Source organism: Lepidochelys olivacea, assembly GCF_965140295.1.
Source record: "Lepidochelys olivacea isolate rLepOli2 genome assembly, chromosome: 2".
Lineage (NCBI taxonomy): Eukaryota > Metazoa > Chordata > Testudines > Cheloniidae > Lepidochelys > Lepidochelys olivacea.
The window spans coordinates 270,795,742-270,821,049 of NC_140412.1; the positions used below are offsets into that span (position 1 = coordinate 270,795,742).

The following is a 25,308-nucleotide window of genomic DNA, read 5'->3' on the forward strand; positions in this document are numbered from 1 at the left end:
CCAGGGCGCAGGGTTCCCCGCGCAGCGCCGGGCCGGGGGCGCTGTGAGCCCGGCCGCGGGGGACACGGGTTCGCCCGGGCTGGGGCCGGGAGGAAAACTACAGCTCCCAGCAGCCGCGGGCGGCGCCGAGCCTCCGGCTCCGGTTTGGCACCGGAGTCTGCACCCCGCTCCGGTCCCGGGATCTCCCGTGTCCGGCCTGCGCTGCGGGACCGAGAGGCAGCCGAGCCGGCCCCGACCTCTGCACCCCCCCGCCCCGCTGAGCCCAGACTCTCCAAACCGGATTAGCTGGTGCAGAAATAACCCGGTGTGAACAGGCGGTGCCGGGTGGAAGGCAGGGCAGGGTCGCTGCGCCCAGGGCCCACTCTGGCCCGCCCGTCTCCTGGGGCTGGCTGGATTTTCGGGCACATGACTCAGTGGCCCCTTCCCGGGCACAGAACAATCAGCGTCAGCAGTGGTTCGAATTCGTACTGTTCCGTGCCCAGAGGCCCCAGGCACGCCTGCGGACTCCCGGTGCTAGGAGCTGTACAGACAGGAGCAAAGAGACAGGCCTTGCCCTAGCCTAGAGCACCAGAGGCCAGGAGGATGAACCAGACAGGCGGGCAGGGCCAGGGAGAGGGAAGGAAGAGGTAACAATCCAGTCATCTTTAGCTTTTGGATCCCAATGACAGAAAGACCCTTCCAGCCAGGGACTGTAACACTGACCCCATGTGCTGGGCAGGCTGCAAGGAACTGGGTTCTGCTTAGTGCAAGCCTGAGTCCTGGACCCAACATTGGGTCACCGCCAGAATGTTTCCAAGGACCACGTGGCACAGCCGGACCCATGGCCCTGGCTGGGCTCGCCTCCCTCTCCAGGCACTGCAGCCTCTGGGTCCCAGCGCCACTCAGGTCTGGCCCAGACGTCAGTGTGACCGGAGTAGGGGCAGGACCTGACCGAAACCGCCCTTGGGCAGGGCTGTAACCATGGCGGGGCGAGCAGGGCAGCTGCCCAGGGCGCAAAGCCGCAGAGGTAGCTCAGGCCAGGTGGTTCAGGCCAGCCCCACGCGGGGAGGGAACATCACCTCCACCCCCGGACTCACCTCAGCAGGCCTCCCAGCCGGTCTCAGGTGGGGGAGATGCAGCCAAAAAATCTGAGGGGCAAGTGACCCCCCACACGTGTCTCCTCTGGTTGGGGGCGCAAATATGCTTGCCCAGCCCAAGCACTAAAATGCCTAGTTACGGCTTTGCCCCAGGGCTTCCAGCCCCAGACTATTTACTGGGTCACGACGGGCCGTAAACATTTACAGGTGGGTCCTGAGCCCAGAAAGGTTGAGAACCCCTGTCGTAGAATAATGTGCAGAGACACAGAGCCTGCCCTGGGACGGGGCCAGGGTGCAAACACCAAGTCTTCTCAGCTGGTGTTTTGGTCACTGGCACAAAGGCTCCTAGAGGTGCTGGCTCTCTGGGCTCAAACCTGCATGCTGGGTCCGGCTCTGTCCTGGCTGGTGGAAGCCATGGGAAAGAACTGGTTCTGTCACTGGCTGGGGTTTTCAGGGGCAGGGTGCCAGCTGTCTTTAAGGAAGCTATTGCAGGATTCTCAATTCTACCTGTTAGACCAGAATCTCACCGCCCTGCTCTCATGCTGTGACTGGTTTTGAAAGTTTAGATGTAGATGAGACAGGGACTTCTGCCGCCCGGGGGCATAGTCTGGCAGCTTGAACCTTTCAGGGCTACATGTTCAGAAAGGCCGGGTGCAATCCATGTGCCATAAACCATGCACGGCTGTGAATCGGGGCTGCGCGGGGCGGTATAAAGGTTTGATTGGCTTTTGTTTGCAAGCACATTCGCCATCGGTAGCTGCTGGAAGCTGCTCCGGGATTTGGAATGGTAACAACGTTACTGAGCGCGTCATTATCCTGGGTATATTACGTAATTCTATAAAATCCAGTTCTGCACCTAGCTGGGCTGGGTAACCGCTGGCTTTTCCCCACCTCTCCCCAGTTTGCTTGTTACGCCCACTGGTTCATCTTGCCTTCGAGTGGCTTTAGGGCTGTCTCTTGCCATGTCTTCGCACAGCAGCTAGCGCGGGGCCCATCCTCACCGGGAGCTATGAGAGACGTGGCGATATCCTGGGCGCACCTCCTGGAATTCAGATCAACATTACTGAGCGAAGTGCAACTCGATGGGCCTCAAAGGCATTGACCTGTCACCGTGTTTGTGTTACTAGGGAATTGGATGTAACATCTCTAGGAGACTGACTAGTGGAATCTCTGGGAAGGGGCAGGAATGTCAAAGGATTTTTGGGACAACACGTGGGAAGTGGATTTCCTAGGAAATCCTGGGGGTTGGGAATGACCCATCTCTGAGTCCGTCCTCTTGAAGCTGAGAAAAACCCATTGTCCACTGATCCCCTGCTCCTGGAAACTCCAGATCAGAGACCCCTGAACAGCATAAAGGATGGACTAAACTTTTCATCTGGGTGCTAGTCCTGAGCTGGGGCTGCTATGAACCTGTGACCCTAAAGGGGGGTTGAAGGACTACTCCTGCCAGAGCCCTTGTTGGGGTGAGGGGTGTGATCACTGGTAAGCTCACTAGAATCTGTGTAGGTTCTTTTATTGTTTGTCACATGCTTTCTCTGTAATGCTTTTGACCTAAGAATGAATGTTTGCATAGAGAAGGCTGTGTGGTTGCTTAACCCTGGGCACTTGTACTGTGACTAATCTCTGAAGATCAAGGAGACCCGCCTGGCAGACTGTCTGTTGCTGGGAATAAGACAGCGAGGGCAGGGAACTGCTCAGGGAACTGGAATACGGCAGGCAGGAGGGAGAGAGACACAAGTCTCCACCCAAGACAGGTGACAGATAGGAGGCTGGAAGTCTCAGAATGGGTGCCCTTGCTGAACCACTGAGAGGAAATACAGGGTGCAGTGGCCCTGCGTGGTGACAGATGCTACTGCAATACCCATAGTCAACCCTAAGACGAGCGTACGTCCTGGGGCGTAGACCTGCGAGCGGGTGATGCCGTCATGATGCAGAGAATGGAGGGCTGGAGAGACAGGGATTTGGGGAGGACGAGCGTGCGATGGGAACTGTCACAGGGGAGAAGAGAGAGGCTGGGCCCAGGAATATAAGAACGGGAGGCGGTGCAGAGTAATGCCGTCTGGCGGCATTACTAGAAATAGACTCCGGAGTCAGTGAACTGTAATGGGTGGAGAGCAGAGGCGTCAGGACAGTTATTAGGCAGTCCCTGTGTCGTCCCAGTGGTGTGCCAGGCGGTTCACAGAGAGACCCAGTGCTCAGACGCTGCGGTGCGGGGGGGGGGGGGGGCTGTAAGAACTCGTGCAGAAATAGGAAAACGAGGGCCCCAGAGGAGCTATTCGTGATCAAAAGTGATTCACCAGATTAATGCACATTTGAAACCCACTCGCCAAGTCTCCCCTTTACGTGTCGTCTCCCCTCCTCTCTCTCTCCTTCTTTAGAGTCTTTTGCTAAACTCCAGCCCTCCTCCTGACCTAGCTGAGCGCTTGCTTAAAATCTGCCTCAGCCACAGGGTTGAAGGGCTCAGTGTGGACAGCGCATGGATCCGATGGCAGGATCGGGTCCCAGGTACAGACGAATGCTCTGCAGATCTCTGAGAGGATCCTCTTCCACGGTGGATCTGGGATGTGTTGGCCTAGTCTGTGCACTGTTCACACCGCAACCCATTCTAGCTTAACGCAGTTTTAAAGGCAACCTGCCAGGAGAAAAGCGATGTGCATTTTTTTAAGTCCCAATAGCTCCTGCCATGGCATCTATGGTCCTTCTCCATCCCTTCCCATCGCCTGCTCTCAACTTCTCCTTCCCTGTCTCTCTGACTGGGGGAGCTCTTATTTAATATTTTCATTAATGACCTTGGCACAAAGCAGGAGCGTGCTAATGAAATGTGCTGACGACACAGAGCTGCGAGGCATCGTCACCGCGGAGGAGGATCAGAATATCACCCAGAAAGAACTGGGTGACCCTGGGGACTGGAGTTCCGGAAACGGGATGAAATTTAAAAAGTACAAAGTGCAAATTCATGCACTTAGGAGGACTAATAAAAATTTCTGCTACAAGCTGGGGGTTCATCACTTGCAAACAACAGGGGAGAAGAAAGACCTGGATGTTGATAAATTGAAGATGGTTCAGAGAAGAGCCACAAGAATGGTTATCGTGATAGACTCAAGGAGCTCAGTCTATTTAGCTTAAGAAAGAGAAGGCTACGGGTGACTTGATTACAGTCAGACTGGAAATAAGGCGTACCTTTTTATCAGTGAGGGTAATTAACCACAGGAAGAATTTACCAAGGGTCCTGGTGGATTCTCCATCTCTGACGGTTTTCAAATCAAGACTGGATGTTTTCCTAAAAGCTCTGCTCTAGGAATTACTTTGAGGTAGCTCCTTGGTCTGAGCTATACAGGAATTCAGACGAGATGATCACAATGGATCCTTCTGGCCTCGTGATCGATGAACCTGTGGCTCTGTCTATCAGTCCATCCCAGGATGACTCTGAGCCACCAGTGTGATGTAGCTGTCCAAACGGCAAAGGCGATCCTAGGATGCATCAGGCCTGGCAGTTCCCGTAGAGATGGAGAAGTGTAACTGCCATTCTACAAGGCACTGGTGAGGGCTTGTCCTAGACAGAAAGGGAAGGGTCACCACCTGTCCGTATACAGGGCTATAAAATCCCTCCTGGCCAGAGGCAAAACCCTTTCACCTGTAAAGGCTTAAGAAGCTAGGAGAACCTCGCTGGCACCTGACCCAAAATGACCAATCAGGGGACAAGATACTTTCAAATCTGGAGTGGCGGGGGGAGAACAAAGGGTTGGTCTGTCTGTGTGATGCTTTTGCTGGGAACAGATCAGGAATGCAGCCTTACAGCTCCTGTTAAGTTAGTAAGTCATCTAGCTAGAAATGCATTAGATTTCCTTTTGTTTAATGGCTGGTAAAATAAGCTGTGCTGGAGGGAATGTATAGTCCTGTTTTTGTGTCTTTTTGTAACTTAAGGTTTTGCCTAGAGGGATTCTCTATGTTTTGAATAGGATTACCCTGTAAGGTATTTACCATCCTGATTTTACAGGGGTGATTCTTTTACCTTTTCTTTAATTAAAATTCTTCTTTTAAGAACCTGCTTGCTTTTTCATTGTTCTTAAGATCCAAGGGTTTGGGTCTGTGTTCACCTGTACCAATTGGTGAGGATTCTTATCAAGGCTTCTCCAGGAAAGAGGGTGTAGGGCTTGGGGGGATATTTTGGGGGAAGACGTCTCCAAGTGGTCTCTTTCCCTGGTCTTTGTTTAACACGCTTGGTGGTGGTAGCATAGGGTTCAAGGAAAAGGCAAAGTCTGTACCTTGGGGAAGTTTTAACCTAAGCTGGTAAGAATAAGCATAGAGGGTCTCTCATGCAGGTCCCCACATCTGTACCCTAGAGTTCAGTGTGGGGAAGGAACCTTGACAGTGCTGCATGCTTTTCTGGTCACCCGTGTTCAGAAAAGAGGAATCCAAACTGGGACAGCTGCAGAGACGGGCTGGGGGCATAGAGAGACCGCGAGGAGACTGGGAGCTTGGCTTGGAGAAAAGCTGATGACGCTCCAAGAGGAGGCTAGCACCAGAATAAATAGGGGTGAGTTCAGGCTGGAAATGAGAAGAAGGTTTCTAACCATCAATCAGGGGAGCTTTCAGAGTAACAGCCGTGTTAGTCTGTATTCGCAAAAAGAAAAGGAGGACTTGTGGCACCTTAGAGACTAACCAATTTATTTGAGCATGAGCTTTCGTGAGCTACAGCTCACTTCATCGGATGCATTCAGTGGAAAGTGTAGAAGATCTTATTATGTACACACAAAGCATGAAAGGCTCTGGGAGTAGCGGGGGCAAGAAACCTAGCTGGCTGTATGGGGGACCCTGAACAGGAGGGGATGCTGCAGTGGCCTCCCGAGGCAGGGGCCCTTTCAGTCCTTTGTTCCTGTGAGAGGAGGCATGGAGGGGTCAGAGACACAAACGGGCTGGCAGGGAAAGGGGAGAGACTCAGAGCCCAGCCCTGCCTCACCCAGCAGCTGGCCAAAGCGGGACCCCCAGGAGGCTGACCGGGGAGCCAGAGCAGGCCTCGCGCCAGAGAGCCCCCCAGTAGGGAAGAGGCTGAGAGCCCGGTGGGCTGAGCGCCCGGCACTGCCGTGACACCCAGGGGAGAGCTGGGGAAGTGCCAGAGGCCCACGTCCTGCTGGATGGGAGCAGCAGACGGCTCCGGAGGCAGCAGGGGGGCCAGGGGGCAGCCTGGGAAGAGAGCTAGCCTCCCGCCTTGTTCCATGGAAAACCCCTCCAGCCGGAGCGGCCTCCGTACGGCCCCGGTGCGTGCGGGGCTGAGCGAAAGCAAAGCAAGCGGCAGCGTCGTGTGAGAGGGGACGGGGACAGCCACTGGCACAAGAGTGTGACACGCACCAGCCCTGACGCCGGGCAGGGGCACGTTCGTGCATCCCCACGTCACACGACGGGGCCAGGACACGCCGGCTCCAGCGGCAAGAGTTACAGCAAGTGCTGTCAGCCGCAGATAAATCACGACGGCCCCCCAAGGAACAGAGCCACTTCCCAACATGCTCCTGGCCCCCCAGCCGGGTGGGACGAACCTCTGGTAACCATCACTAATGGGGAGTTTTCCCCTCTCCGCTACAGCATCCCTCCCACCATTTAAAGGGGCTAAAGTGGGGTGCAGCGCCACTCAGGTTTGGCCCGTCCACCCCGCCGGAGATGGAGGAACGTCTTGGCCAAATCCGGCACTGCAGCCCCCGCACCAGGTCGCAACAACCCTCAGTTGGGGGGGCTCTCAGTCGGGGGGAAGAGGGAGTGGCGGGGGGCGGGAGCCAACTGCCCGTTAATGGGGGCGGGAGGGTTGAGCGTCAAAGCGGGACAGGTGGAAGGTCTGCTCCGGCCACCCACCAGCTGGCAACCCGATCACACGCGCCACCCTCTGGAATTGGCGCAGGGTCACTTACGCCTGGTCTGGGATTTCTACTCTGTTGCCAGCACGAAAAACATTTGTTAGGTCAGCTGGTGGCATCCCCTCTGAACGTCCCAATCATGCTGAACTTACATGGCCAGACAGGCAACGAACTTCCACGTATGCTATGGGACGCCGTGAGCCTCTGCAGGTCACACGCGTCATGCAGCCTGGCTCGGGTGCCCGATAGGATTGGGGCAGGGTGGGGGGTAATAGGCACCTACATAAGACAATGTCCCGAATATCGGGACGGTCCCTGTAAAATCGGGCATCTGGTCAGCCTAAGGCTGGCCCACTGGGTGTGTCTGGATGAACCATTGATCCGGAGCCTGGCAGACTCCTCTTTACATCTGGGGCAAAATTCAGTTTAAAAAGTCGTTGTCTCAGGCATTAGAGAGAGAGAGAGAAAGAGAGAGCACGTGTGTGTGTCTGAGAGAGAGAGAGAGTGTGGGGGGGTGTGAGAGAGAGAGAGTAGGGGTGTGTGAGAGAGCGAGGGAGAGAGAGAGAATGGGTGTGGGTGAGAGAGAGAGAGATATAAAGAGAGAGTGGGGTGCATGTGAGAGAGAGGGGGAGAGAGTGGGGTGTGTGAGAGAGAGTGGGAGAGAGTGGGGGGTGCATGTGTGAGAGAGAGGGGGAGAGAGTGGGGGTGCATGTGAGAGAGAGGGGGGGAGAGAGTGGGGGTGTGTGAGAGAGAGGGGAGAGAGAGTGGGGGGTGCATGTGAGAGAGAGAGGGAGAGAGAGTGGGGGTGTGTGAGAGAGAGGGGGAGAGAGTGGGGGTGCATGTGAGAGAGAGATAGATATAAAGAGAGAGTGGGGGGTGCATGTGAGAGGGGGGGTGCGTGTCAGAGAGGGAGAGAAAGAAAGAGTGGGGGTGTGTGAGAGAGAGGGGGAGAGAGTGGGGGTGCGTGAGAGAGAGAGGGGGAGAGAGTGGGGGTGCGTGTGAGAGAGAGAGGGGGAGAGAGTGGGGTGCATGTGAGAGAGAGAGAGGGAGAGAGTGGGGATGTGAGACAGAGGGGGAGAGAGATTGGGGGTGCATGTGAGAGAGAGAGCAAAAGCAAAATACCCAGGAGGGAGTTTGCATCCTGGTTCCTCTGTTAACCCTGTGCCAAGCGTAACGACTCTCGAGCCTTGCCCAGGTCGGCCTCATGCCGTTGGTGCTCGTCTGCAGAGACCAGGTGGACCCAGTCCCCCTGTTGGTCGATTTCGCCTCGTTTCCACAGACAGACAGACAGAGAGCCCTGCTGTGGACAACACCATGCTGATGTTGCAGTCCTGACTTTCAGACGTGCAGAGCACCCACCACCCGTTGCAGCCCCTGGGAGCGACGGGTGCTCAGCATCCCTTCAAGTCAGGCCACGAGAGGTGACCTCTCTCCACGCCGCACCCCAGGGGCTGACCTCGCAGCGGCCCTTGTAGGTGCCGAGCGAGACGCTGGGGAGCTGGGCTGCGTGTTTGGTGGGACAGCCCGGCAGCGAGCAGAAGGAGCTGGAGTTTCGCGGTCTCTCTGCTCAGGGACGAGCTGTCTTGTGCCCCCTCTCGGGGCTGTGTGGCTGCAGGGATGGAGGACGCGGCCCTTCCTCAGGGTTCTGAGTTGAGCGCATGGTGCCTAGATGCTAGGGAGCAGGGGCCATTAAAAACACATGGCCGGACTGGGCTGGCCCGCAGCTGTTTCATAAGGACACTTCGCGCGGATTCAGCACTTTGCATCTTCCAAGCACGTGACAAACGAATCCCCTTCCTCCACAAACCCACGTGCACCTTCAGTTCTGCCAAGGCACCCGGGTCCCAAAGGCTGGGCGGCTCCCCACGCTGGGAATTGGCGCTAAGGAGCGATGGGCTGGCCGACGTGAGCCATCGCAGGCCGCTCCCTCAGGCTGCACAGTGTATGTCTCTGCCTCTCCGGGCCGCGGGGCCGCCCCGTCTGCCCACAGTCCCACAGAGCGCCTGGGACAGGGCCGGTCGGACTCAGCGAGATCACCTCCCTCCGCTGCCTGTGAGCCAGGTGTGAGGATGTGACGCAGCAGGGAGGGGGGAGTGTTGACCTGGGAATGTGCCCTGGGGATGGGAGACCTGAGAGCCTGTCACCTGAGCCAGGAGGGGGAGGGGGAGGTGACACCTCTGCCCGGGAATGTGAAGACAGGCTGCAGGAGGGAGCCTGATGGGGGCAGGGGGGTTAGTTTCATTTTGGGGCTGGGTGGAGGAACACAGGGAACCCCAGGGCTGGGGTCTAAGCTCCCTGCTCCCCCAGAAGGACGTGATTGAGGGGTTCTGGTTGTACCCACAAGCTCTGTTGGGGGCTGTGTTCCTGTTGTCCAATAAACCTTCTGTTTTACTGGCTGGCTGAGAGTCTCAGTGAATCCCAGGAAGAGGGGTGCAGGGCCTGGACTTCCCCACACTCCGTGACAACTGGTGGCAGCGGTGGGATGTACTGCACCCCGTGAACGGCGCTTCCTGCAGTAAGTGACTGGGGAACAGTAAAACGAAGGGGGATTGACGGGGACCAGGCGTGCTGAAGATTCAGAGAGAGACGGTTTCAGGGGGCGGTTAACCCCTGGAAGTGTGTGACCAGAGAGAAGGATTTTGCAGTAACAGGATCCCCCGGGGGATTGCAACGAGCGGTCCCAGGGGCGGAGGAGTCTGCAGCTCAACCCTGGCAAAGAGGTGGTGACCTCAAGAAGGACTGGCACACGAGGGGTTTTTCCTGGATACCGTGGAAAGCTGCCCGGCCTGCGAGTGGCCAGCAGGGAGATGTACACTAAACACCTTAAGAGCGACCTGGTGGAGCTGTGCAGGCAGAGGGGGCTGCGCATCAGGAGGTCCACCAAGGAACAGCTGATTGCCTAGCTGGAGGAGAGGGATCGCTTGGATGACCCAATCCCTGTCCCAGAGGGAAGCCGCCCGGCGGACACAACGGGGGCCCTGGGGCCTGACCGGGCTGGGAGGGGTCAGACTGCTGCCCAGGACATCCCGAGACCCTTCCTACCTAGGCCTGGGGGAGGGGTTGGGGGAAGCCCAGCGAATACCGAGGTCACCCTGACCCCAGCAGCCAGCAGGGGATCCTCCTGGTGGAGCTCCGCATCCCTGGAGCCAATGCGGCTGGAATGGGAGAGGGAGATGAAAATGAGGGAGCTGGAGGATCATGAAAAACAACGTCAACATGAGCAGGAGGAGGAGAAACAATGTCAACGTGAGCGTCAGGAGAAGGAGAGGGAACGTCAGGAGAAGGAGCGGGAACGTCAGGAGAAGGAGAAACAAAGACAGCATGAACTGGAGCTGGCCAGGCTGAGGAGCAGTGGGGCCCCGGCTGCGGTGCGTGAGGGGGGACCCAAGACTACAAGGAGCTTTGATAAGTGCTTCCTGGCCCAGCGTAAGGAGGGGGAGGACATAGATAGCTTCCTGACGGCCTTTGAGAATGCCTGCGAGATGCACAGGGTTGACCCTGCAGACAGGCTCCAGTTCCTCACCCCCTTACTGGACCCCAAAGCCGTGGAGGTGTACAGCCGAATGACAGGGCCGGAGGCAGGGGACTATGAACTGTTCAAACAGGCCCTGCTCCGTGAGTTTGGGCTGATCCCCGAGATGTACCGGAGAAGGTTCCGGAGTCAGCGTAAAACGCCTGAGGTCACCTACCTACAACTGGTCAACCGGATGCAGGGGTATGCCCGCAAGTGGACAGCTGGGGCCCGAGCTAAAGAGGACCTGCTGGACCTAATCGTACTGGAGCAACTGTATGATCAGTGCCCGTCCGACCTGAGGCTGTGGTTGGTGGACAAACAGCTCGAGAACCCCCAGCACGCAGGGCAGCTGGCCGACGAGTTTGTGAACAGTCGGTCACGGGGTAGCCGGGAGGAGTCCCAAAAGAACAGGCCCCCCCCTGATGCAGAGAGAGTCACCATGGGGCCTCCCAGCGGGGAAATAGGGAGAACCCCCTCCAAAGGGGAACGCCTGGCGTCGGGCCCCTCCGACCCGCTCGAGGGGACCAACGTGACCTGAGCTGCTATCACTGTGGCCAGAGAGGCCACGTACGGACCCAGTGCCCCGGGCTCAGGGACAGACTGAACAGACCCAACCTACCCAGGGTTAACTGGGTAGGGACCCAGCTGGATGAGGGGCAGACGACCCAAGAAAGGGGGGCTACCAGTTTACCACTTGCACAGGAGGGAAGAGTACCCCAGGCCAGCTCCGCCAGAGGGCTGGAGGCTCTGGACTCAGGGTGCTCGGTTTACAGGGTGGGCGCGGGGCTGTCCCTCCGGAGAGAGTGCCTTGTTCCCCCGGAGGTGGATGGGAGGAAGGTCAGTGGATACTGGGATACGGGCGCGGAGGTGACGCTGGCCTGGCCCGAGGTGGTGGCCCCACATCGGGTGATGCCCAACACATACCTGACCCTGACAGGGGTGGGCGGGACCCCATTTAAGATGCCCGTGGCAAGGGTACACCTGAAATGGGGGGCCAAGGAGGGCCCCAAGGATGTGGGGGTACACCACCATTTGCCCACTGAAGTTTTGATGGGGGGAGACCTAGAGGACTGGCCAAGCAAGCCCCAGACCGCCCTGGTTGTGACCCGTAGCTAGAGCCGGCGAGGGGCACTGCACCCTGACCTTCGGGAGGGTACCACACCGGAGGCGCAGGACCCTACCCTGGTGGGGAGGGAGCGCCGAGGGGCACGGCTCAGAGAGGCGGAGGCCTCAGACCTGGCCAGCGAGAGGGAACAGGTCCCCATCCCTGCCCCAGCCGCTGAGTTCCAGGCCGAGTTGAGGAAAGATCCCTCCTTGCGGAAGCTCAGGGACCTGGCCGACCTCAGTGTGGGACGGACCATGAGGAGAGGCTGCCAGGAGAGGTTCCTGTGGGAGAAGGGGTTCCTGTACCGAGAATGGGCTCCCTCAGGGGAAGTGGAGTCCTGTGGGATCAGGAGGCAGCTGGTGGTCCCCCAGAAGTATCGCTGCAAGCTACTGTACCTGGCCCATGACATCCCCCTCGCAGGGCACCAGGGAATCCGGCGCACCCGGCAGAGGTTGCTACAGAACTTTTACTGGCCCGGGGTCTTTACCACGGTCCAGCAGTATTGCCGATCCTGCGACCCCTGTCAGAGGGTGGGGAAGGCCCGGGACAAGGGGAAAGCGGCTTTGAGACCTTTGCCCATCATAGAGGAGACTTTCCAGAAGGTGGCTATGGACATCGTGGGGCCTCTCAGCAAGATGACTCGGTCAGGGAAGAAATACATTCTGGTGGTGGTAGATTTCGCCACCCGCTACCCCGAGGCAGTGCCCTTAGCTTCCATTGAAGCAGACACCGTGGCCGATGCGCTCCTGACCATTTTCAGCCGAGTGGGGTCCCCCAAGAAAGTCTTGACAGACCAAGGCTCCAACTTCATGTCGGCCCTGCTCCGGTGCTCATGGTCACGAACCCTCCAGCCACCCTGAGAACCACCAGCTCTCAGGGCGGGCCCCTTCTCCTTGCCCGCTGCCCAGCGGCCCCGCATCACCCTCTGCTGCCCGCCGGATTTGGGTTTGGAATGCTGGTGGTCAGGAACAATTTAAACCATCTTAAAAATGTCTAAATCACAAGGGGGGGAAGTTGGAGCGGGGATGAGGCCGCAGCAGGAGAAGGCAGCGTTTGTAACCTTTGAACCAGCTCCTCCCATCCTAGGGCGTGAAGCTGCTGCAAAAGGTGTGAGGTGCACAACTGCCTCGCGAAAGGAGTGTGATTTGCCCTAAGCAGCGGCCAGTCATTGGTTGAGATTAAAGCCAGAAGAGACCATGAGCTCATCCCGTCCGCCCGCCTGTCCAGCCCAGGCCAGGGTCACCTGTACGGAGCCCAGTAACGTGTGCTGGCGAAGGCACCTCCCAGACGGGCAGCCACGAGCCGGAGAATCCCCCACGTCCCTTGGCAGTGTGCACCCATGGGTCCTCGCCCTCCCTGGGCGCAGTGCGTGCCTCGGTTCTCAGTCTAATTTGGTTTCAGTGAAGATAAGTGGCCTCTGCGGACCCGCACAGCAGCTGGGCACATGCAAGGGAAAGTCAAGGTGGCCACAGGAGCCCAAGCCCGCCAGCAGGCTCTCCCCAGCGGGGCCAGAGCGGCTCCAAAGCAGCTTTAAGTTACGTAGCGAGGGGTGAGTGTGGGAGCGTCGTGCTGCCCCAAAGGCTCCGCCGAGCGCACGCCGCAGCCCGCTCCAGAGCCCTCCGCTCCCTCTTGGCAGAGCAAGTACCACGCACCTGGCCGGTTTCGGGCTGACCTTTACCCCCAGCCTCAGCGGCCCATCCACATGGCCTCTGACGGAGCCAGGCGGATGCACATGAGGCCCCGCCTGCACTGGGCGCTTGGTAGGCCATTGCCCCAGGTCCCTGTGGTTAGGTGTTGGGCTGCGTGCGGGTGTCCCCTCTGTGTGCCACCCCGGCCCGGCGCAGGCAGCTGGCGAACTGCCCAACGACCACATCCCGGCTATACTGGCCAGCATTGTGGCATTTTGTTTCAGCCATATGACTACCATGGCCATTAAGTGCAAGATTCTTCAGTTTTTACTTTTGTTGTTGTTTTGGGATGTGTTTGCGTAAGTACTCGGTGACTTCTTAGCAATGTGTGTTTCTGCAATGTCCGCCCTGTTCTTGCCAGACTCTGTGAGTGGGGCCTGCCTCAGACCAGACCTGTATGACAAGGCCTTAGGTCTTACATCCTGCTATGGCCACGTACCATTGTGTTGCCCAATTCCTGCTCGTCGCTGGCGCTTTGGGGCTAGTCGGGCTGCAAGGTGCTACCCAGTGAGACGGGGCAGCAGAGTAAGCCCCAGTGTTTTTCAGTCTGCTTCCAGAGTGACTTTATAAAGCTCCACCATTTACCAGGGACAACCATCCCCGGAGAATTGTGTTACACGTGGACTCTGCCGGGCGGGAGCAAGCCTGGGCCACTGCTCGTGGCAAGAAGAGCTGCCAGTGGTTTGTGGTACCCGGGACACTGATGCCAGCTCAAGGCTCAGCTCTCTCCTCCCTTCCGAGGTTTTCATGCTGACTGGGGCGGCTGCTATTTGAAAGCTGATGAATAATTTCCCAACGTGTTTAACTACGGAGACCTCCCTGAGCTCTGTAACCCGTGAGTGGGAACTGATCACAACCAGCCCCTCTAGAGAACAGGAAATCACTAGCGTAGCGTTAGTCTCTGGAGGGTTATGTGCCAACTGATTCACACCTGGCCAGCCACCCAGCAGAACTGGCTGTTTCCTTAGCCACCAGTGGTGGAAGAAGAACTGACAGTTGAGAAATGGATCATCAGACCACTGGTCCACAGCATGGGGCCCTCCTGGGGCTGCGAACGTTTCCACTTGGCAGTTGGCTCTGATGGTGCTGGCCTGGCAAGCCCTGTATGGCAAGAGAACACAGCTTCGAGCACGGAAACACAGCAGCGAGCTCATCCCCCAGCCAGCCGCTCTGCCCGTATCACGCCCTCGCTGCGTCTCTCCGCTGGAATCACTGAATTCCAACGGGCAATAAGATGCAAACGTTTAATAGCCAGGGCAGCTAGTCATTGGCCCAGCATGGGTAGGGGAGTGCTGGAGTCCCCATCGCTTGGAGCCTTTCAGTAGAGACTTATTAGGCTTTGTCTACACTGCCAACTGAACCTTAACAGGTGCTTTAAAATGTTCCCCCTGCTCCCCCCGAAAGACAAAAGTTTTGCCGCGGCAAGTGGCAGTGACCAGCTGGTTGTCAGCAGGAGCGCTCTCCTGTGGCCAACACGAACCCTGCTCGTAGGGGGTGGAAGTATCGCCAACCAACAGCGTTTACACTGCCTGGCCGTGTCGCTAAACGCTGTGTAGACAAAACCTGACTTGCTTTCTAACCACTAGCTCAACCCCGAGCTGCTGGCCTCGATGCACGGGTATTGCTGGGTGAGGTTCTGGGGCCTGTGCCATGCAGGTCCGACGATCATTCTTAATGGCCCCTTCAGGCCCTGAAATCAGACGCAAGCTTCCTGCCCTGTCCCTGCCTGGCAGGCCCTCTGCAGCCTTCCCTCCCTGCTGATCTGCTCTGGGCTCAGCCTGCTGCTCCCCCGTCCTGCAGCGTAGGATCCTGCACAGCCCCAACACAGGGCAGACGTCCGAGCCGGACGCGAAGGGCGGCGTGCGTCTGAAATTCCCTGCGCGAATCCGGGCCCGTCTCACCGTTGCGTTGATGCCGGGGGGGGTTGCACTGACTAGTAGCACTTGCGTTCTGGCCAGGGCTGGAGATCTGGTTTTCTGGCTCTTACCAAGTCTCCGCCGAGAGCCCTGCGGCGTGCAGAGACAACTCGCTCTAACGCCCCCCGAGCGGCTCTGCGTTGCCCTGGGGACACGGCTCAGCAGCCAGGTGTCCTGAAGCCTCTTTCTCTCTCGCTGTAACCCGCTGGCTCCTCAGAAGGGCAGCGCTAGAAAGGCACCGACAGCCAGGCGCTGGCTCTGCTTCCCAGGGAATCTGAGCGGCCCCGAGATTCCTCTGGCCCAAGGGGGCCTGTCCTGCCGAAGAGCACCAGGGCTGGGGAGCAGCCAGCTCCGCGGCAGGACGCCGGAGGGAATCCAGCCACCCGGGGATGGTGGGGCAGCTGGCCTCTCAGCCGCGAGATGCAGTCAGCCCCCCACCCGGCTCCTCAGTGAGCCACAGAGAGGAGTTGGACCAGCAGCAGCTGTCAGCAGGGTGACCAGACGTCCCGGTTTTAAAGGGACAGTCCCGTATTTAAGCCCTCCTGCAGGGGTCCCGACTTTTTCTTAAAAACAGGCAAATTGTCCCGTATTTTCTGTCTCCCCCGATCAGTACTGGCAGGTCCTGCTGCTGGCCGGGACCCTGCTCCCCAGCTGCCACCCACCAGGAGTGAGTGGGGAGTCCCGTGGCCGACAAGGGGGGTGGGTGTGCCAGGCTGGTGGCGGGGCCAAGCTGCAGCATGAGGGGCCAGCCGCTCCCCCCCGCCGCGTGCCGGCTCTCGGCCAGTAGGACCCCGCCCCCGGCCCGTTTCCAGCTGGCACTGGCTGTGAGCTGCGGTGGGTGGTGAGTGCGGGCAGGCGCCAGGCAGCAGCCAGTTACGCGTCGCCTCTGCTGCCCACCCATCGGCCCTTTACGTGCTCCCCCCTCACCGTCCTCTCCCTGCTTTGCCCCTTCACACACACCCCCAATCCCACTGCTCCTCCATACCCCCCCCCCGCCCCAGCAGGGCATGTCCCATTCCCAGCCCCAGTGGAGAGCTCAGCTCATCACAACCTGGCCGGCAGGCTCCTTCCTTTCCCCACTGCCTCTGGCTGGGCCGGCACCCCAGGATCGCCCAAGACCCTCCAGCCCGGGGCACTGGCCAGGAGGAGCCGAATCCTGCATGTGCCAAAGCCCCGCACAGCGCTGGCATGGGGAAGCCTCCCCGCCCTGCAGCTAAGCTCGGGGGGAGGGGGCAATTTCCAGCCTGTTCACACACCGAACCTGCAGGCTCCACAACAGATAGGGGCTTAGCATCATCTTCACCCCCCAGGCCTCCAGCCTAGGTCCTGCCCCCAGGGAGCATGGGGCCGCCCCGTCCCCTAGGCACCCTCCCCTGCTGAGCCACCTGGCCAGGTTCCTTAGGGCTTAACCCCTTCCTGCCCGCGCTGTAGCCAGGGGACAGGAGGCACTGGGTTATGTCCGTGGCCAGCAGCAGCCTGCAGGTGCTAGCTGCCTTTTGACACTGTGTGGGGCAGGAAGGCGGGGGGAGAAGAGATGAGCTCTCCAAAGACATGGGCCTGGTCATCCCTTTCCCCCCCCTCACCCCCCCCCACAGCTGTAGGCAGCTCCCATCCCTTCCCTCCCCAAAACGCTGCTGCTGGCCACATTCTGGTGTGAACCCTGGCAGAAATGGAGGGGGTGGGGGGAGAGGGGCATGTGACCCTGTGTGTTGTCCCCCCACACACACACCTTGCCTTGGGAAGATACAGTGTCAGGAACCAGGAGAGGCAGGCAGGCATGGAGGGCAGAGAGCACCAGGCAGGGATGGTCGGGTTGGTTGGTCACACATCTCCCCCGCACCCTGTGAGAGAGGTGTACGGGAGTGTATGTGTCACTTCTCCCTCTGTGTGTGTGTGGGGGGGCACCCCTCCCGTGTGAACCCTAAAGCCTTAAAGAGAAGAAGGTAAATTTTAACGGGCTCAGTCAACTTGATGGTAATGTGAACGTTTGTTCTGCATAGTTCTGATCGATTGCCATTGAACTCGCTTGAATACGAGTAATTTTACCGGGTGTCCCGTGTTCAGCAGAGGGAAGCATAGTCACCCTAGGTCTCAGGCAGGAGTCGGGGGCTCTCCAGAAGGGAGTTCTAGCACCCGGAGAGGGTTGCCGTTAACCTGCGAAGCAGAGGGGCCAATTCCTAATGAATTAAACATCCCCAGGGGAATAAGAGGTCTGACATAAAGGGCAGGTGGAAGGAAGCTGCTGAGTGAGTTTCCCAGGAAAAGTTCATCACTGATGGTTTGACTTGAGCTCTTGAAACCAAGAATCTTGAAACCAATAATCCGATATCACCTGTACAACACCTGATCCTGACTCACGATATCTTTATTCCTTACCCTGAGCTCACCCAGTAACAGGAAATAGCCACCGTACCAACACTGGGCCCGTGGAGATGTACCCCTTGCCACCAGCCCGACAGGCTCAGCTCTGGCCAGGACATGTGGCCAGAGCCCCTGCAGTTGTTATAATGCAGTATCTGGGTTACTGCAGGGCCCACAGCCTGCCAGGCATCACCTACATGGACAGGGAGCCGCAGGCCCAGCTCCAAGGAGCGGACAGCTCAGGGCACCATGTAAACATACGAAGGGTGGGGAACTGAATAAATACACATCGACTATACCCAACTGCCCCCGCCCCCTCACCACTGTTAGCTGGCCAAGGTCCTGGAGACATGACCCGGCCTGGAGGAGGGACATGCGGGGGGGGGGGGGGAGGCGGGATGGGAGTGGTCTCAGAGATCAGTCCAGGGAGGGGGTCGCAGTCGTGTAGGAGGCCAAGGCGAGAACAGCAGAGAAGCAGACAAGTAGGCAGTCAAAGCTGGCATCATCGATGGGTCAGAAGGGACAGGGGATGACATCAAAACGGCCATGCCGGGTCAGACCAATGGTCCATCTAGCCCAGGATCCTGTCTTCCAACAGTGGCCGATGCCAGGTGCTTCAGAGGGAATGAACAGAACAGGGCGGTTTATTAAGTGATCCATCCCTTGGCGTCCACTCCCAACTGCTGACAGATGGAGGTTTAGGGACACTCGGAACATGGTGCTGCGTCCCTGACCATCTTGGCTAATAGCCATTGATAGACCAATCCTCCAGGAACTGGTCTAGTTCTTTTTTTGAACCGTTATAGTCTTGGCGTTTACAACATCCCTTGGCAAGGAGTTCCACAGGTTGACTGTGCATTGTGGGAAGTATCTCCTTAGGCTGACATGACAAGACCAGAGTGGACAAGCCAGGGGAGGGTTTGCAGATAGCATTTTGCGGAGAGCCCCAAGCAAGGAATAACTCTCTATTTTCGGCAGGACCTGCAAATCCCCAGGTAATGGTCTGTCTGCAGCCAGATTTACACGAGGTCCCCAAGACATTCTGTCCATTGAAAGAAAGAGGAATTTGTGTCCCCAGCACCATGGAGGTGGCCCAGATTCGGTACTCACTGCGCTGCTGCTCAGCAGAAATGGCAGCCTGCCAGGAATGGGCTCCCCGCAGAATGGGAACTGCCCTAGCAATTTCCGCCTGACTTGCAGTGCTGGTCCCCATCGCTGGGCCGTCCCCGGGGGGGGGAAGTCTGGAAGGCAGATGGCTGCTTCTGCACATTCGGGGGGCGCACAGCCAGGACACACACAACGCTGTGCAGTTTCTCCCTGGAGGAGGGTGGGCACTAGGAACATGGGTCACCTCGCTGCAGCCCGGCCTGGAGGGATTATATCTGCCCTGAACTCTGCACAGACTTCACTGTCTCTCCCCACTGCCCCACGGGGAACCCTCCCCACACCCCCCTCTGCTGCGATGGGGGGCAGCCCTGCGCAGCTCTGGAGCTGCGGAGCATTTCCAAAATCCTGGCGCAGTTATAATGTGAAGGGACCAAGGTACAGGGCACCCCTTCGATGCTGTGGTGAAACAAGCAGGGCGGGCGTCCCGCCCAGTGCAGCCAGCGCACTGGGAAATGCCCCACAGGACCGTCTCTATGGGAAAAACCAGTCACACTGGGAACAGCAGCTAGAGGAGCCTCACGCTCAACCGTGGGAACTTCTACAGCCCGGGCTATGCCGGGGGCCAACCAGACAATCCATCCATTTATCTGGCTACCATCACCGTGGTATCTAGGCGTCTCACAAGCATGACTGCATTTATCCCCACCCCACCCCCCGTGGGCAGGACAGGCTGGTATCACCATTGTACGGCTGGGACAGCGAGGCCCTGAGCGGCTAAGAGACATGCACAAGGCCACACAGAAATCTGTAGCAGAGCAGGGACATGAACCCAAGGCTTCGGCTAGTGCCCTGACCTCTCTCAGAAACTGCCCAATGGTCCTTCTTAGGGGGCTGCAGGAGACCCAGCGTGAGATTCTCTGCCCTGGGTGAAGCAGGAGGCCCGACCGGATGGTCAGAACAATCTCTTCTGGCCTTCGCTGCTATGACTCTCTAAGACCACCACTGCCTATGGGTGGGTTAGGTAACTATGGGGGGCTCAGGACGCCCATTGGCGGGCCGGGGAACTGCCATTTGAGGAGGGGGATGTAGCTCTCAGGGCAGCCAGGCCCAGGGCGAGTCTGGTGCCTTACAATGAGGACACACGGCAGTATACTGACGACCAGTGAAATTCCCCCGGGGAGAGGGCTGGCTGGCAAGGCCTTGGCACCGCTTGAGTCCCGCATGCACGCCAGCCCTCAGCCTTGGGGTGAATTTCACCCCCTACCCTTAGCAAGGGCAGAACCCCCCCAGAGTGACCTAACCAGGCCTCTGCAAGACAGCAGAGCTTCCCCGCAAAGGCGGGGGTCTTGCTCCATGGCCCAGGGGACCTCCAGGCTGAGGCAACACCTAGGCCTCGCCCCAGCCCTCTGCCCGGGGGGAGTTTCAGCCCCGGTCCTTAGCAACACCAGAGCCAGGCAGCCTGCCAGGCCCGGCTGCAGCCTCCAGCAGCCAGAGCGGCAGGGGGCTACTGCTCGTCCCCGTGGTCCCTCTGATGGAGGAGCAGCTTGGTCTTGAAGCTGAAGCTCCTCCCGCAGTGGGCGCAGGCGTACGGCTTGAACCGCCGGTGCAGCTTCCGGTGGGCCATGAGGTTGGCCTTGTTGCAGAAGGCGCGGTCGCACTCGGGGCAGGCGTAGGGCCGCTCCCCGGTGTGCACCCGCTGGTGCATGAGGAGGTTGCCGTTGCGGCTGAAGCTGCGGCCGCAGTCGGCGCACTTGTGGGAGCGCTCCTGCGGGTGGCTCCGCTGGTGGATCAGCAGGCTCTCCTTCCAGCTGAAGCTGCGCTCGCAGCGGGCGCACACGAAGGGCCTCTCCTCGCGGTGCGCCGCCTCGTGCTGGGCCAGGCTGGCCGGGTCGCCGAAGCTCTGCCCGCACTCGGGGCACCGGTGGGGCGTGTCCCCGGCGTGCTCCTTCCTGTGGGCCAGCAGGTTCCTCCGGTGGCGGAAGCTCTCCCCGCACAGGCTGCAGGCGTGGCCGCCCTCGCCCGCGTGCCCCGCCCGGTGCCGCAGCAGGTCGCCCTTGAGGCAGAAGCCCTTCCCGCACTCGGTGCACGCGTGCCGGCTCGTGCCCCGCCGCTTCTTGTGGGTCAGCAGGTTGCGGCGGTGGCGGAAGCTCTTCCCGCAGGCCCGGCACTCGTGGGGCCCGGCGCCCGGGTGCAGGCGCTGGTGGGCGCTCAGCGAGGCCTCGTCATCAAAGCTCTTCCCGCACTCGCAGCAGATGAGGGGGCCCTCGCTCGCTGGGTGGATCATGGCCAACGGGCCGCTCAGGAACGCGCCGTCCCTTCCCTCCCACTCCGGGGACTGCTGGGGGGCGTCTCCGGCCAGCTCCCTCGGCTTCACCTCGCACCACAGGGCAGGATATTCCAGCACAAACCCCTCGGCTCCCCCGGCCAGCGAGGTGGGCGCCGCCCACTGCTCGTTGCAGCCCTCCGCCGACCGCTCCTCCTTGACACACCTGCCCCAGCCAGCTGTTGGACAGACCAAGCCAAGCAGTTACACGCTGGGAAGGGGCTGGGGGAGGCCGGATGCTCCGCTGGTGCCACAGAGCCACACACCTTTGCCCATTCCCACCAGCCCCGGGCCCACCCAGCGCCTCGAGCCACACCTCTGCCCCCGCGGCGCGCTGTGGAGTGAGGCTGGGAGGGGCCGGGCCGTAGAGACACCGTGTCTCTGCCGGTGCCCGCTGTGCAGCCAATGCGGGCAGAGATCCTGGGCAAGGCTAGCGTGCGTGTGCTAGGGCACGGCACACTCCCCGTCGGGCGGGAACACGACCGGGACTGGCCCGCAGGGCGGGAGGAACGAATGGTAGACCGATGAGCTCCCGCACCATGTGCCCTATCTCCCTGCAGGAACGGCCTTGCCGCGGATCTCATTGCAGAGCAAGGAGCCCAGGGAGATCGGGGGCTGGAGGCTGGGATGCCCCTTAGCAGCGCAGAGCGGGCAGACAGCCGCCGTGAGGAGCAGAGAGCTGGCACAAGCAGTTCTACCCCCAGCCCCGTCTTGGCCCTAGCAGAGGGGCCGCGCCCAGGCCACTGCTGCATGAACGTCTCTTGGGGATACTGATCGGCCAGCGCAGGGCCTGAGTCCCCCTCTGCTCATCTCCACCTGGGACAGGGACTGAACGTCGCACCAAGTTTCTGCTCTTTTGTCTCTGAGCAGTTTGCTGGGAAGGGGAATCGGTGCCGCTCACCTGTGCTGGGGGCATCCAGGATTCCTCTGTCCCTCTCCCCCTGGGGAGCTGCAGCGTGTGGCTCTTCCCCTCGCTCCATTTTACAGATCATTTCCGGTTTGGGGCCTGCAGAACCTGGGCACGGGGAGAGACCCACAGTCTGGGTTTCCTGTGTCCGCCGCAGAAAGAGGTGATTTGCAAACGCGTCGGATGTGAGTGGGAGATGCTGTCACAGGGGCTCTTCATTCCGACTGCAAACCTCTTGGGGCAGGGACACATGGGGGGCTACTGCCTGGGGTGAGCCCAGCTCCCGCAGGGCTGCGTCCATACGTAACAGCAGTGTGTGGACGGGCACCGCCCCTGCGAGGTGCAGCCCACCGGTACCTGGAGCAGGCTGGAATTCCTCATCCCTGCTGGGAGAGGCAGCTGCTGAGGGATGGGCAGGTACCTGCAGCCCCTGGGCCCCGTGGAGGGGACATGCTCCCAGGCAGAACAGTTCAGCCAGTTTCCCAGGCTCTTCTGAAGAGACATTTGGATGCCCTGCAGCATTTCAAATGTTCCCTTGAAAAGGGCTACCATGGGACTGGGCCGTGTCTGGACCATGCACAGAGCTCGCTCGCTGCCCGAGAGGTGCGAGCTCCAGCTGGCTCCTGTGGGCTAGAGGGTCTCCCTCAGGGTGGATTTCATCCCATTCCCACTTTGGCACCGGCCAGGGCCTTTCACAGACTCTAACAGGGCCTGAGTCTTACCCAGCGAGGCGATGAGCTCGTAATTCTCCATCATCACCACCCGGTACAGCTCCTGCTGCCATTCAGCTAACACCCCCCACTCCTCTGGGGAGAAATAGACCGCCACGTCCTCAAATGACACCAGGGCCTGAAACACAAGAAGGGTCCCCATTCAGGACCTACTGATTCAGTGGCATCTTTATCCACCTTCCTCATGGTCACATCCTCCAAGCTGCCCCACTCACCGCCCAGCCTAGGGCCCCATGGCCGGTTGGGTCACCTTCCTTTACCTTGCCCGAGACAGGTTTTGTCTCTGATCTTCTGCTGACCAGTCCCACGTGGCTTCAAGCCTGGGGGTGTCCCGAGCTTGTCCTATGCGGGGTGGGGCGACTGCTCAGGAAGACTGGTGTAGTGGGCACAGTGGTGGGCCAGCGCTCAGGGGACCTGGGGCAGTTCCTGGTTCTGCCACAGACTCCCTGTGTGACCCTGGATACATCACTTAGTATCTCCAGTGGCCAGATGGGAGGTTAACACTTACCTCCTCCCTACCTTTATCTGTGTTATTTAGATTTGCCTGTAAGCACCACAGGGCAGGGGCTGTCTCTGACTCTGGGTATATCCAGAGCCCACCACAATGGGACCCTGATCTAGGGTCATTAGGGTGTCACCATAATACTGCCAATTACCGCATCCAGCCCTGGTCTGTGCCAGGCTGAGAGTAGCCCCTGATCTACCCAGCTGGCACTCAGACCTACCCAGCCAGCCCGCAGACCCACCCGGCTGGTGTCTCGATGAGAACATGCAGCTGCAGAGGAGGGAGAGATCCCAGGGGAGCCAGTTTGCAGCAGGCTCGCTTGGGCTAAACTTAAAGGTGATCTGCAAAGCCGAAAACATTGGACTTCCGCCCTTTCTCATGATGCATAACGGCCAGAGAGACCAGAACAGAACAGGACTGTGGTGGGAGTCTGCTTGTTTTTTACCTTACAGCTACATCAGGAATATCAAGTCTCCTCTTCCTTGATCTTTGGGCGGACTGAGAAACGTGGCCTCTCCTGGAAGGGCAGGTGGTGACGAGCCAAACTTTAGCTCAGAGAGCTTTTCTCTCCAGTCTTCCTCGGGCATTGGAGTTAAACAGGTGCCACCACAAAGAAACAGACTCCGTCGCATTTTAAACAGTCACTGCCCCCCTTCGTTAGCCGGGCTTCACTTGCAGGGCACCGCTCATGCCCCGTCTAGCAGGTCTGTCTGGTTGATTACACTACGCTCACCCCACACGGACAGTCATTCAGGGCGCTCTCCGGTCAGCCAGAGGCTCCCAGGGAGACCAGCCCCTCCTTCCAATACACAAACAAGCAGAATGACAACGTCCAAACCCCCTTTGTGCATCCTAAAGACGCAGCGGCCACAACAACTCGGTTTTAAGAACATTCGCGGGTCCCCGGGAAGAGGCAGAGCCCCGAGAACTCGGGCCGTTCCGAACTCGGCCAGTGGGATCCCTTCGTTATCCGTGACGAGTCGTGCAGCGCCATGTGCCGAGCTTTCCACGATGCGCAATCCGAACCGACCGTGGCCGCCACGTCCAGGGGGTTCTGGGAGCAGGGCTGGATGTCCCGACCCTGGAGGCCCCAGGGGACTCCAGCAGCTGGGCACCCAGAGGCTCTACCCTTAAAAGGCAGGTTGACGGGACTACCTCTGTCGGGGGCGAAAAGGCCACCACACCCCCTGCGCGCCCCAGCCCGCCCCGGGGGGATGGAAGAACGGGTCCGTCGCCGGAGCTGGGCCCGTTCCTGCCCTGACGGACCGTCCCCTTCTGCGGCCGTAGCCCAGGGCTGGGGCTATGCCGGGGGGCTCCCTGTCTGCAGCACCGTTTCCTGCCCCTCCAGCAGCTCCAGAGCCTGGCCCAGCCTTCAAGGGCTGGGAGCCTGCGCGGGGGGCGATTTCCGGGAGTCCCGCTGCGCTCACCCGGCAGAGGCTCAGAGATGCGGCTCCCAGGCGCCGGCCCCGGCCCCCGGCACTGGAAACGGGCGCTGGGGGCAGCCAAACGCACAGGGCAGGAGCCTGGCCCCGGCCCCTGGGGGCACTGGCTGTGCCGGGCCCGCCGGGATGTGTCCAGGGGATGCACCCGAGCTCGGACTAGATGATCTAACGGTCCCCGGCCGCTGGCCCCGGCCCCGCAGCCGGGCGGGGAGGGGAAGGTGCCGCAGGGGAGCCCCCCGCCAGCAGGCGCCCCGAGCCCACCGGCGCTGCCCGAGCCGAGCCGAGCGGAACCGAGCCGAGCCGCGCGGAACCGAGCCGAGCCGAGCCGCGCGGAACCGAGCCTACCTGAGCAGCGCTCCCAGCGGCCATGCCCCCTGCGCGGCCCGGGGCTCTGCGCGCCGCTCGGCTGGGCTCGCCGGAGCCTCCCGCGGCACCGCCGCGCTTCCTCCGCCGGGCTAGGCCGGGGCCGGGGCCGGGGCCGGGGCCGGAAGAAGGCGGGCGGGGACGGGGGAGGAGCCGCTCACACCGCCCGGCCCAGCGCTGGGGAGGAGCAGCCCGGGCCCGGCCAGGGACTCGCTGCCGACGAGCCGGTTCCCTCCACCCGGCCCGCGGCTGCAGCGGGGCTCGGCTCTTCCCCGGCCCGGTCCGGGGTCCCCAAACTCGGCCCTGGCCGGGGGCTTTGGGCACAAGCCGGGACCCCGGCCACCGAACCTGCTGCGGGTGCAAAGACCCCGGGTCCCCCCCGCCCTCAGCCGGGCCGGCCCCACGGGGCTCCCCAGGGTCCCCC

The 25,308-nt window shown here is 60.1% G+C and overlaps 1 protein-coding gene across 1 annotated transcript; it reads right to left on the reverse strand.

Moving 5' to 3' along the window:
* Nucleotides 1-17,480: 17,480 nt before the first annotated feature.
* LOC311515709 (uncharacterized protein) lies at nucleotides 17,481-24,997 on the reverse strand. The gene is made up of 4 exons (XM_084618960.1): nucleotides 24,867-24,997; nucleotides 22,566-22,692; nucleotides 21,838-21,951; nucleotides 17,481-21,115 (listed from the first exon to the last, which is right to left on the reverse strand). Exons 1-4 carry the CDS (start codon nucleotides 24,888-24,890, stop codon nucleotides 20,118-20,120), a joined length of 1,263 nt encoding a protein of 420 aa, XP_084475086.1. The 5' UTR covers nucleotides 24,891-24,997; the 3' UTR covers nucleotides 17,481-20,117.
* Nucleotides 24,998-25,308: the final 311 nt, after the last annotated feature.

Bases quoted from the DNA above. Each gene is read 5' to 3' on its own strand.
- LOC311515709 (XM_084618960.1), bottom strand. From the start codon at position 24,890: ATGGCCGCTGGGAGCGCTGCTCAG. The intron at 21,952-22,565 runs GTAAGACTCAGG...CCCCGTGCCCAG, and splicing joins CGAGCTCATCGCCTCGCTGG to GTTCTGCAGGCCCCAAACCG. The intron at 21,116-21,837 runs GTGAGCGGCACC...TCTGTCCAACAG, and splicing joins CCTGGATGCCCCCAGCACAG to CTGGCTGGGGCAGGTGTGTC.